At 41.8% G+C, this 12928-nt stretch overlaps 1 protein-coding gene across 2 annotated transcripts in view; it reads left to right on the top strand.

Moving 5' to 3' along the window:
- LOC148501326 (uncharacterized) overlaps positions 1-12928 on the top strand; it is a 667086-nt gene that overhangs the window by 372776 nt on the left and 281382 nt on the right. For both annotated transcript variants that reach the window (XM_088450637.1, XM_088450636.1), the window contains exon 14: positions 7724-7849. In XM_088450637.1, coding sequence (XP_088306763.1) covers positions 7724-7849 — 126 coding nt within the window. The remainder of the gene's footprint in view (positions 1-7723; positions 7850-12928) is intronic.

The following is a 12928-nucleotide window of genomic DNA, read 5'->3' as shown; positions in this document are numbered from 1 at the left end:
GTATAAGTTACTTATTACGATTTTTTTTAATGATTTTTGATATTGACTGTACCTTCACCCCCATCCACATAGGGCAGTGGTGGTATGTGTGAACTACTGACATTACCTTCGGCAACGCTACCTTGCTGTGCGTGCGCGCTATTTTGCGGCATGCACACAACGCTGCTTAGCGCTGCATGCACACTCCCCTGCATCGTGCATGCAATGCTGGTTTGCGTCGCATGCACACCCCATAGCCACGTATCCCCCTCGTGCTGTCATAGCTTTAAACAATCGTTATACTTTATCTTTTTCTTTTGAGAGTGCACCATACAGATGCTATGTCGGACATTGTTCAATACCTCCTTATCAAAGCTGCCAATTCTGGGAAATGGTTTCACACTCATTCTCGTCATTTTAAACTATACATCACAGTACCTAGTTGCATACGCACCGTACTTAGTATGCATAATATGTCATGCCGAACCTAATCGGCGCTTCCAAGAGCAGCACATCATCTAACATCTCTAACGTTTGCTTGGCTCCTATCTTGGGAAAATAACACTAAACTTTTCAATAGAGATGTAAATCAGTGAAAGAATGCCAAGGCTACTTTCACTTACCTGTGGACGATATTAACAAGATGCGCCCACACACCTATGGAAGAATAACCAGGCTGCTTCCACGCACCTGAGCCCTTTTTGAGTACTTTGCACTGCTAGAATTTAAGCATTCCAATAACACTTACTCTTTTCAGTGATTTCGTCCACCACTACTCAGTTCACAATCACAATATGCCACAACTGTGCAGCTCAATCACAATGCCCAATAACCCTAACTGATCACTGAATGCTGCGATCACACTGAGAGCCGATACCTAACACAAAACAACAACTACACCTGCTATGTGTATAGACTTCGGTTTCTACTACCGAGCCACTAGGCCAACACTAGGCGCCTAGCCCCTAAGGGTCCTACGATACCCCTAGCTAGGGAACATGTTACCCCTACCAACACACGTTCACTGTTACACACCTTTTTCCTGTGCAGAAAAATAAACGTTTACCCAGATATGGCAGCACCAATTAAGATATTTAAAACCATGCTATCACGCTATCAATATCACAATGCAATCTCAACGGCTTTGTTTAAACAGACGGCGGCAATACAGGAAATACGTATACACTATTGTGTGACTAGTCGCATACACAATAATGCAACCGCTACACAAAATGTATTATTACCCTTACGCTATTGTGCGACTTCCCCTTTTAACATGAAATTTTATCAACGAAGGAAAACAAACTTTTTCCTCCCTTGTCCCTGGATTCTAATCAGCGCTCCTTAAACTCACACAATAACGGATAGTGGTCTCTCAGCAACAAAGTGGTAGCAGGTGTTCGAAGGCAAAGCGTTCTTTCCTGCTTATGGCACCATCCACCCATTTGGTGAGAGACCAATAACCGTGTGTTACCATGTGAGTGGTAGCGTGACTTCGCTGGATGAGCCCCCATTTATCAATTCCTAATAACCTTTATTCCCAAAATGTCGCTAAATAGTGGTATAGGTCGCACAAGAAATAATTGCTTTCCAGACTTGGATTGTGGTTCCGAAGCACAAAAAGATATTATTCACCAAAAAGCAGATAGTTACACGCTGTGATCTAAATACAATTAGCACAAAAGATTATACATAAACAAAGTACAGTCAATACATTACGCAGGCGCTCTGGATCCAGATTTCCGGCATCAAAGGTGAAGCCTCCATCAACAGAAAGAATATGATGGCTGACTAGCAGGTTCAGGGAGCTTGCATATAGACCCTTGCAGAGATAGGCAATACAATAGAAATGAGTTGCATAATCCTATAGGTTCTTCTTCTTGGTTCTTCTGTCATAGGTCAGTTGGTACAATGGTAGTTCAGCCCTCCAATGGCTCTTTGTGTGTGTTTTAACTAATCAATAGACACTACATACAGAAATACATTCTAACCTATAATTCATATCGCGAATGCCTTCTGCGATCTCCTTGCTGATGGAACCAGAGATCTGCAAATAAAATGTGGTTTAGAATAACACGATGTGGCTACTACATACTAAACCTTAGCTATCAAATACATGTATTTTATAACATTATACAATAACGAATAAACCTTCTAATATTAGCCTTTATACTAAGGAACCTTTTAGGAAATTTGTGTATGTGTAAGAGAATCTTGCGTAAAGTTGCTAATATGCGTGGTGCGTTTATGTGTAGAGTGCTTATGATAAGTCTATATGTGTGTGTTATGCAATTCAGTGTATTTATTATTGGTTAATATTTTTTTTTATCCCTATCTAACATATTTTAAAACTACAGTGCAAGGTGTTACAAGCAGCTAGGTTCAATTTCAAGCAGGGTAGAGACCCCCAGCTGACTGCCATTGCCACTTTGTCTGATAGCTAATCAAAGGTTTACCTCTGCCTATTTAGAATACACTTGTCAGTACTTCTTAAGCAAACCTCTGACCATTGTTTCTCATTCAGACAAATTCAATTGTGCATATCAGTGTCTGGGTTATATTTCAATTGCCACAGCCATACTTGTCTGTATGCGGGGCTTCTCAATTTATATGTAAAACACTCACAGTATACTGGTGTATTTTTTTTAATTACTTTTCTCAGACATGTATACAGAAGCTGTTTCTCATTACTAACTAAACCCTGCATGAATATTGTGTTTGTCAGTGTGAGAGTGTTGTATATTATTCACTATTTAGTGTTGTGCGAATGTGTGGGTACGTGTGCACACTGGGTGCGTGCACATGCAATGGTGCATCATGGATTGTACCAACATAAATCAGACGACCAAATCGTCCGATAACAGTTGAATTCCGGTTGCATGCAATTATTCGACTTCGACAGATCTGACCCCTATGTTGATTCAAGATTCAACAGGAAACAATTTGTTGAAAAACTTGAATATCGATTTATTTATTTATTTATTTTAAAAAAACAACAATAACATAGTATGTTCCCTCACTATCAGAACACTAAACAAGTTCACGTCCCAGTACTTACAGGTTTGTATCAAACAGTGTCTCAGAGCAAGCTAGCCTGCAGCCTGCTCTCCCAAGTGTGAGACACTCAGCCACAACTAAACCCAGCTTATATCAGCCATTTCCAGGTGCAAGCCCTAATGAGCCTGCTACCAGACTGAAAGGCCCAACACCTGGAGTGGCCTGTGTATGGAGCCCTCCCTCTCCTCACATCCACACCCCCAGGACCCATTACGACTTTTCACCAAAGCCGACTTTTCTAGTCTTTTTCAAGCAGACGTCTCCTGTGGGTTTCAAAACACATAGGACAGGAATCTGGGACACACATAGAAGCCATTCCAAACTTATCCAGTGCTTCTATCACTATATATGTGTGTGTATATGTGTATATATATATATATATATATATATATATATACGTACATACAATAGCAGAAGGTACAGCACTCAACAACAAAAGAGAGCTATGGGACTGAGTTCAAATGTACATGCAAATATAGCAAAAAGGGAGAGCCTCCAATAGTGTAATACGTTTTTAACATATACACTTTAATGAAAACAACATAAAAACTCATACAATGTACCAAATTTAAAAGAGCTTATCTGTCCAACAGTGTGGAGGTATAACAGGAGGTCCTGCTAAGTACTGCTCAATGCGTTTCGTCCCTCTGTGGTCTCTGTATCCACTCCTGAGGAAGCCCCCAGAGATCACAGAGGGACGAAACATGTTGAGCTCTCCCTTTTTGCTATATTTGCATGTACATTTGAACTCAGTCCCTGGACCTAGAAAAGGATTGAAAGAAAGATACCTGTTATCCTGATATAAGACAGTAAACAGCTGACACAAGGCTATTTTATATATTCTGGGTACTGGAGTTCTGTCTCTTAACACGAGTGGAGTGTTTTCCAATACACGGCTATTATTGTGTTAACGTCACTACTTTTGCACGTCAGCACGTACTGAACGTATATATATATATTGTTTCAGACTACACTATGTTTGTTTTTTTTCTTTGTTTCTTTTGAGATTTACATCGTGGGATTTACACGAAGACACTGCAAGGACATATATTTGGACCTTATGGACTTGGTCTAAAAACTCCTGCTATAAAAACTGGTGCACTGAAGGCGCCGCTCCTTCACCCTTTATACTTCTATTACTCTGGTGATTTTTTGAATAGATCACATATTGGAAGGTGCGACAGCCACCTTAAATACGGAGTGTTGTTGAAACATTTTTATGTGGTTCACTTGAATTCACTATTTTCTTTGATTTATCACATGTATCGTTTATGAGCCTTGTGCGCCACTTATACCAATTTATATCACATATATATATATATATATATATATATATATATATAAATACTATATGGACAAAAGTGTTTGGTTACATTTGTTAATTATTGAATTCAGGTGTTTTATTCAGACCCGTTGCCACAGGTGTATTGAATTAAGCACCTAGCCATGCAGTCTCCGTTTGCAAACATTTCTCAAACAAACTGAGTCATTCTGAAGAGCTCAGTGACTTCAGGCATAGTACTGTGATAGGATGCCACCTTTGCAATAAGACAGTTCATGAAATTTCATCCCTGCTGGATATTCCACGGCCAACAGTAAGTGCTATTATAAGAAAGTGGAAGCATTTAGGAACAACAGCAACTCAGCCACAAATCGGAAGACCACATAAATCACAGAGCGGGGTCAACAACTGCTAAGGCGCATGGTGCGTAGAAGTCACAGCTGTGATTGCACAGCTGAAGAGTTCCACACTTCCACTGGCGTAAATGTGAGCAAGATATCTGTGCAGCGGAAGCTTAATGGAATGGGTTTACAGGGCCAAGCAGCTGCATGCAAACCTCACATCACCATGTCCAAGCCAAGCACCGGATGGAGTGGTGTAAAGCACACCTACACTGGACAGTGGAAACGTGTTCTGTGGAGTGATGAATCACGCTGTTTGGCAGTCAGATGCGCGAGTCTGGGTATGGCAAATGCTGGGAGAATGTAACCTGCCTGACTGTATTGTACCAACTGTGAAGTTTGGTGGAGGAGGGATAATGGAATGGGACTGTTTTTAGAGTTTGGGCTAGGCCCCTTATCTCCAGTGAAGGACAATCTTAATGCTTCAGCATACGAAGACATTTTGAACAATGCTATGCTTCCAACTTTGTGGCAACAGTTTGGGGAAGGCTTTTTTCTATTCCAGCATGACTGTGCCCCAGTGCACAAAGCAAGGACTATAAAGATATGGTTTGATGAGTTCGGTGTGAAAGAACTTGATTGACCCACACAGAGGGCCTGATTCAGGTTGGTTCGCAAGGCTGCGTTTGCATGCAGCCAGCCGATGTTTGCATTCTGTGCATGCGTATAAGATGCAGTGTGCATACATAAACCGGCCACTGTGAGCGGGAAGTGATCGCAGTGAGCATGCAGAGTCCTCACACAGTGATTGACAGGAAGTGACCATTTGAGGGTGGTGATGGGGAGGTGGTCAGAGAAATGCAGGCGTGACTGGGCATTTGAACGCTGTTACAGGGGCATGCATAATTAAGCCCCTGAGATAGCATACGCTGGCAGAGGTCTAGATGGCGACAGGAAGTTTAGCAGTTTGTGCAGTAGGGTCAGTTCAACCACAACTGTGCGGATAGTTCCGATGTTACTCGATGTTACCGATGTTTTTGCTGACTTGCGGATGCATGTCATAGGAAGTGGACGGCTTTATACAGTGGTGGGCATCTTGGTATAGAGCTGCGGTTGCTGTGCGATTGCAGTCATTAGCACATTTTCGCAGCTAGCGGGATGCGTGCAAACGCAGCCTTGCAAACCAACCTGAATCAGGCCCAAAGCCCTGACTTCAACCCCATCGAGCACATTTAGAAGGATGAATTGGAACGGAGATGCGAGCCAGGCCTTCTTGTCTAACACCAGTGCCTGACCTCATAAATGCTCAACAGAATGAATGGGCACAAATTCCCACAGAAACTCTCCAAAATCTTGTGGAAAACCTTCCAAGAGGAAGCTGTTTATAGCTGCAAAAGGGGGAACAACTCCATATTAAAGTATATTTACTGTATTTGAATACAATATCATTATAGTCCCTGTTGCTGTAATGGTCAGGCAGGAGGAAAAGTTTTATTCTACTACCAGGTTTGTTTGTTTGTTTATTGTATCCTAAGTTAAGTTTTAATTGCTTAAAGAGTGGCCCCTTTGCTTGCTCTTCATTTTTAAACCTAGAAATAACTTGATAAGCAATAGATGGGATGGAAGCAGTAACATAGCTGCAAATGTACACCATTTATTTTAATGAAGTTTAAATGGAGGAATTTTAAGAAAAAAATGTGTAGCATCCCCCTCTAAGCAAAACCTGCACTAGTCTAGTGCCTAGACTGGTATTGGAAAAATCAGGGCCACAAACAGTGCAGTGTCCTCTCAATTTTCCATTACCAGCAACAGACAGACTTGACCAGCCAGGGCTAGTGGAGCCATTGAGGGGAGACCCACAGAGTGCTTATAGAACTAGGGCTCTTCTCCCTACCCACAGGGCTTTGGGTACGTAGGTAATGAGTACTTAATATTATAAATAATATTGTTCATTACTGGCCCCAGCAAGGCTGGCAGAGCAGGCTAACACTTGGAGAACCACAAATGCCGGTATGCCTGGGCATCAAGGGCCTGCTGGTACCTGTGGTCCACCTGTAAACAAAGTAAGAAAAAAGCAAGGAAACTGAATTTCAAAGTATTTTATTAAAATAAAACTGACACACCTTGTTTACCTGTGTATTACAGTACTTACTCAATACAATGGCATAGGTCCTGTTTGGCCCATGTAGGCATCCAGGGTACAGAGGCCCTGATTCAGAGCCAGATGCTTGCATAGCTGTGGGTGACCACCCACAGCTATAGCGAGCGGCCAAAATGATGGTCGCGATGGTCAAGACCATCATGACCATCGGGATTGCGACGAGACCCTTGCGGTAGGGTCTCGCTGCCGCAAGCCCTGAAGTGCTTTTGGCTCTATCAGAGCCAAAAGCACTCCCACTGACATCACCATGGGAACGCCTCCGTCTGGGCAGCCACGCCCCCGGCACGCCCACCAAAGGGAGCGTGCTGTCAATCACCATCAACAGCACGCCCCCTTTGGTGCGAGACCCATAATGACGGCTTGGCCATCGTTATTCGGGTCTCGCGCATGCGCTTGACGGAGCCGCCTCCGTCGTGCGCATGCGCACTTGGGCAACATCGACTCGCTTGCGAGCGCTCAGCACTCGCAAGCGGGTCTGAATCAGGCCCAGAGATCCCACAGCTGCTGTGTCTTTGTATCCAAAGGCTGAGTGATAAAATGCTAATGCAGCAGAAGGCATCTTGTGCAAATAGATGGCTCCCACCGGCTTCTTTGAGGACGCAGCATCAGATCATCTAAAGATGCACTATATGGTAATGCAGCATCTATAGACCTTACACATTTGGAAACACAGTTGTACACCAGGAAAGGGCTTTGTAGTGGAATTAGCATAAAGCCACTGATGCGACTATGGCAAACAAAAGCCAGACAGCCGCAGCTTCATCCAACTTAACCTCTAAATTGAAACCTATCACATCAGACCAAACTCGCTGGAGACTCGCAACTTACTGTATTACATTTTCCGACTAATCTCAGTTAATTTGTATGAGAATTTGATTTATTTGTTTTTCTATTTTTTATAAGGAACCCACAGTAGAATATGAGTTGATGACTAAATATGCTGGCTTTTTCAAACACACTGGAATACAAAATCTCATTACACATCTTGATGAGTGGGTGTTGTCAAGTCAAAAATCCCGCCTTGAGGAGGTGAGTTTAGTCTAAAACATTAGTTACAGTAATACATCAAATATTACAGTATGTGCTTGTAACTAGCAGTGAGTTATCTATTTAGATATGTTCTACTGATTTGATGTTTTCAAACTATAGTGAACAGAAAAATACAGATGTGTCCTCATACACCTGTCCTCAAATCACGCAAACAGCCTCATTTAATGCGTCACGGTCTTTGCTACTTAGCCACACCAAAACACTTTTGCTAAGTACCTACTGTAGTACACTGGAAGCCAAGATGCCAAATTGAGGAACAAGTAGCACAATGAGGGAAAAGTAACAAAGTTGTGGAAAAAGTTCACAGCAAAGGAATTGCAAAAGGCTTGTCGCACCATATATTGTAAAAGGAACCGGTGTACGAGGACATAGATGTATAGTATTATTTTATTTATATATAGTTTTGTGATTTCATAGTGGCAGATATTTTCATTTTTGTATAAGTTCTAAATACCTTTTGTTACCAGAAGCTCATGTAGATAAAAAGAAAACAAAAAAACATTTAGTACATCTTCAATAGGAAGTAGGAAGTGATCTCCTTAGTATCAGTAGTGCTCCAGAGCTGGAAAAGGATGTAGGCAGGTTGGGGTCTTCTCCCCAGAGCCCAAATTGAAGGATCATTGAAAGTCATGCTCTATGTCCATAAGGTAAGAAAGCAGGCTGTAAAGTCATAAGACATACTTCTAAACTTATCCCTACCAACTTATATAGCATTTTGCTGTACTTTACAATTAAAGATAATCAGCTCTTGGCTGTTAGTATGTTTATGAGTCAGTAATGCAGAGAATAATTATGAACTCACAGTTATTGAAATGGGCTATATATAACAGAGAAACATTGTTATATCAATTTATTTTATATATATATTGGTATATATTTAAAATGTACATTATATTTACTCTAGAATGGAAAATACTACATTCATATACTTTGGGGGAAATTCAATTAGCCGCAAAAATGTTAACTTTTCACATGTGTAAACTTTTTGCACTGTTCGCCTGAATGTGTCACTTTCCACGTATATCACGGCTGCAAGGATTCGCGCAATCCTATTGCAAATTATGTGATGTGGTATTCGCCCTGAAAAATGTTCTTGCTGTTGGCGGTGAAAAGTGCAGCTGAAAATTGAGAAATCTGCCCGTACCCCATCTAAATGTAAACTAAGATAGGGTAATAGTGTAGAAGTGTATTAATGGCCAAAATCAAAGGGTGTAGGGTTTTTAATTTGTGTCAAATGGCTGTTGTATGCATTTTTCTCTAACAGTGAAAAAATGATAGAAATCAATATTTTGGGGAAAAATAAATGATGTAGTTAAATTGGGGGTACCTTAATATGGCTGTAAGTATGTTTTTGTGTCATAAAAGTGCATTTTAAAATAAAATGAAATATACACCTGTCACTTGCACCTGCAATCCCAAACACACATGTCCCATCCTTACAGCCCCCTCCCCCTCAGTACCTATCCCCATACTTTAAAAAACATTTTTCAACACTTTTTTACTTTTTCACCCCAAAAATGACATGTCATTATTGGCAAAATTAAGCTAATTAAAAAATATATTTTTGCCTAATTAGTCATTAAGGGGGGTGTCCAAGGGGATCTGACCCAAGTCCTGACATTTTTAGCCAAAAATAGGGATTTTGCATAACTTTTCACCTGCTCTGACATGATAAACTTTTTGCGCCTTTTACCTATGGAGATTTTGCACTGCCAACAATCTGCAGCTAATAGGGTTGCACGTTGAGCCACGTTTGTGCAAAAAGTTTTCACTTGTGCGAACTTATTGCACAAATGTGGCTTATCGTGGCTAGTTGAATCCGAACCTATGTTTGATAAATGAGATGTAGTCATAATGTCGACATTTACAATGCTAATATTCTGCCGACCGTTATGTCAACAATGAACATGTCAGCATGCACAGAATGTCAGCATCCAAAATGTCGACATTCTGCATGGACCAGCAGAGGGAGGGTTTGGGTTAGGCACTATGGAGAGGCTTAAGCAATTGAATGGGAGAGTTAGGCACTAGGGGGAGGGTTAGGAATAGGGGCTAAGACTAGTCATACTTGTTGCCGGAATTGCTGCAGGATTCTCCAGACGTCATTCTGACACCACCGCTAGTACTGGAATACACTGCTTGAGCAGCAGGACCCACTGTGTCAGGTAAGTTGCTAGGGACATTTTGTAGACATTGTAATTATATCAACATTTCAAAAGTGTCAACATGATGGATGTCAACATGAATAAGAAATGATAGCCAGCAAATAAAAGTGTTTACATTATTTTACGGTACATTATATGGTATCTGTTGTGTTTTGTATGCATGTATATACAAGTAGTGAAATGGGGGGGGGCAAAATACTTGCTAGCATCTGAAAGTTAAGAAAAGCCCTTTTCCATTATTACTAGCAGGGTTGCCACCCATATGGGATTCCTCCAGGCAGCCAGGAAATCAGAACATCTTTCAACAGATAGGCTGTGTCTAGAATTCACATCGTTGTCCAACCCTCTTTGCTTGGTCCTGCCTTCCTTGCTCCATCCCGCCACTGGTGGTATATATTCAGAAGCAATGCATACCAGCTGATAACGCAATGTGTTCCAAATTTATTTATAAACCTTACTTGCTATAAAGGATAATAATAATTCACACCAATATAGATTCTAAAATAAATGACAATGCTTTTACTAAAAGACAGCATATTTATACATGTATTTTGCCAATGCAGAGTTACAACAAAACAGAACACTTAGGTTATTTCAGCAGCAGTAGGAATACTTGTAAAATAAATTTATGACTCCCAGTGCAGCATTCCAGCCAATTCATACATACGTACGGCAACGGCACCCTGCAGACCCTCATTGTGTGCTCTCTCCTCCTTCCTCCGAGTGTTCCCACGACTGCCCCCTCCCTCTTTCTCTCATGAGCTTTATACTATACTTCCAGTTATATATATACAGTTAATTACACCTGCATAGAAATAAACACTACTCTATATACTTATTAATACATCATTTAATATACCTTTTGGATAATATATTAAACAAAATAACTGATGCAACAGGGATTCATCTATTTACTTTGGAGAGGGAGGGTAGGCCTCTAATCATCTCCAGGCCTGAGACCATTCAACAAATGCTACCCAGCTGCATCTCACACAACTATACTAATACTAGGGGTGTGCACCGGCCACTTTTCGTGTTTTGTGTTTTGGTTTTGGATCTGGATCTTTCTTCGTGTTTTGGATCTGGATTGGTTTTGCCAAAACCACCCTTCCGTGTTTTGGGTTCTGGGTTTTGTGTTTTGGATCTGTATTTTTTTGAAAAAAAGCATAAAAACAGCTAAAATCACAGAATTTGTAGGTTTTTCTGCTGCTATGCTATTATTAACCTCAATAACCTTAATTTCCACTCATTTCCAGTCTATTCTGAATACCTCAAACCTCACAATAGTGTTTTTATGTCCAAAAGGTTGCACCGAGGTAGCTGGATGACTATGCTAAGCGACACGAGTGGGCGGCACAAACACGTGACCCATCTAGGCGTGAAACTGCAGTGGCAGACAGGATGGCATTGAAAAACTAGGCCCCAAACTGTACATAATGCAAAGAAAAAAAAGAGGTGCAAGATGGAATTGTCCTTGGGCCCTCCCACCCACCCTTATGTTGTATAAACAGGACATGCACACTTTAACAAACCAATCATTTCAGCGCCAGGGTCTGCCACACAACTGTGGCTGAAATGATTGGTTCATTTGGGCCCCCACAAAACAAGCTGGCAATTTATCTGTCCCTGCACAAACTGGCTCTACGGAGGCAAGATGTCATCCTCATCCTCCTCATCCACCGATTCCTCACCCTCTTCAGTGTGTACATCCTCATCCTCACAGAGTATTAATTCGTCCCTGCTGGAACCACAGGTCCCTCTGTACGTTCTGGAGGCTGGTCTCCCTGGAAGAGTTGATAATTCATTTTATGAACATCATCTTCTCCACATTTTGTGGAAGCAACCTCCTACGCCTTTCGCTGACAAGGTTCCCGGCTGCACTAAACACTCTTTCGGAGTACACACTGGAGGGGGGGCAACTCAGGTAAAATAGAGCCAGTTTGTACAGGGACCTCCAAATTGCTTCTTTTTCCTGCCAGTACAGGTACGGACTGTCTGACATGCCTACTTGGATGCTGTCACCGATGTAATCCTTTAACAGACAGACGCACGCTTGTCGCTGCTGCTTTGAGGATTCAAGTGCGGCTACAGCCCACACAATTCACAAAGACAGAAAAAAAAAAAGAATATTTTTATTGTTTGTGGAGCACACTTTGAGGGTTACACCACCCTTTAACAGACAGACGCACGCTTGTCGCGCTGCTTTGAGGATGCAAGTGCGGCTACAGCCCACACAATTCACAAAGACAGAAAAAAGAAGAAGAATATTTTTATTGTTTGTGTAGCACACTTTGAGGGTGTCACCACCCTTTAACAGACAGACGCACGCTTGTCGCTGCTGCTTTAAGGATGCAGGTGCGGCTACAGCCCACACATTTCACAAAGACCGAAAAAAGAAGAAGAATATTTTTATTGTTTGTGTAGCACACTTTGAGGGTGTCACCACCCTTTAACAGACAGACGCACGCTTGTCGCTGCTGCTTTAAGGATGCAGGTGCGGCTACAGCCCACACAATTCACATAGACAGAAAAAAGAAGAAGAATATTTTTATTGTTTGTGTAGCACACTTTGAGGGTGTCCCCACCCTTTAACAGACAGACGCACGCTTGTCGCTGCTGCTTTGAGGATGCAGGTGGAATCTAGACGGGATTTGGAACCGAGGACACACTACCTCCATCAATTGTCTAAATCCCACTGCACTAATGTCGGATACCAGACGCACGTCTAACACCAACATAGCAGTCAAGGCCTCAGTTATACGTTTTGCTTCAGGATGACTGCTGTCGTACTTCATCCTCATCGCTAGGGACTGTTGGAGGGTCAATTGTTTAGTAAAAGTAGTGATGTTCCTACTTCCTCTCTGGGATGATGAACAACTCCCAGCAGCAGCAA

The sequence above is a fragment of the Taudactylus pleione genome, unplaced genomic scaffold (genome assembly GCF_031769625.1).
Source record: "Taudactylus pleione unplaced genomic scaffold, aTauple2 ptg000520l, whole genome shotgun sequence".
NCBI classification, from domain to species: domain Eukaryota; kingdom Metazoa; phylum Chordata; class Amphibia; order Anura; family Myobatrachidae; genus Taudactylus; species Taudactylus pleione.
The sequence above is the reverse complement of the archived record's forward strand: the minus strand, read 5'-3'. Positions and strand labels throughout refer to the sequence as shown.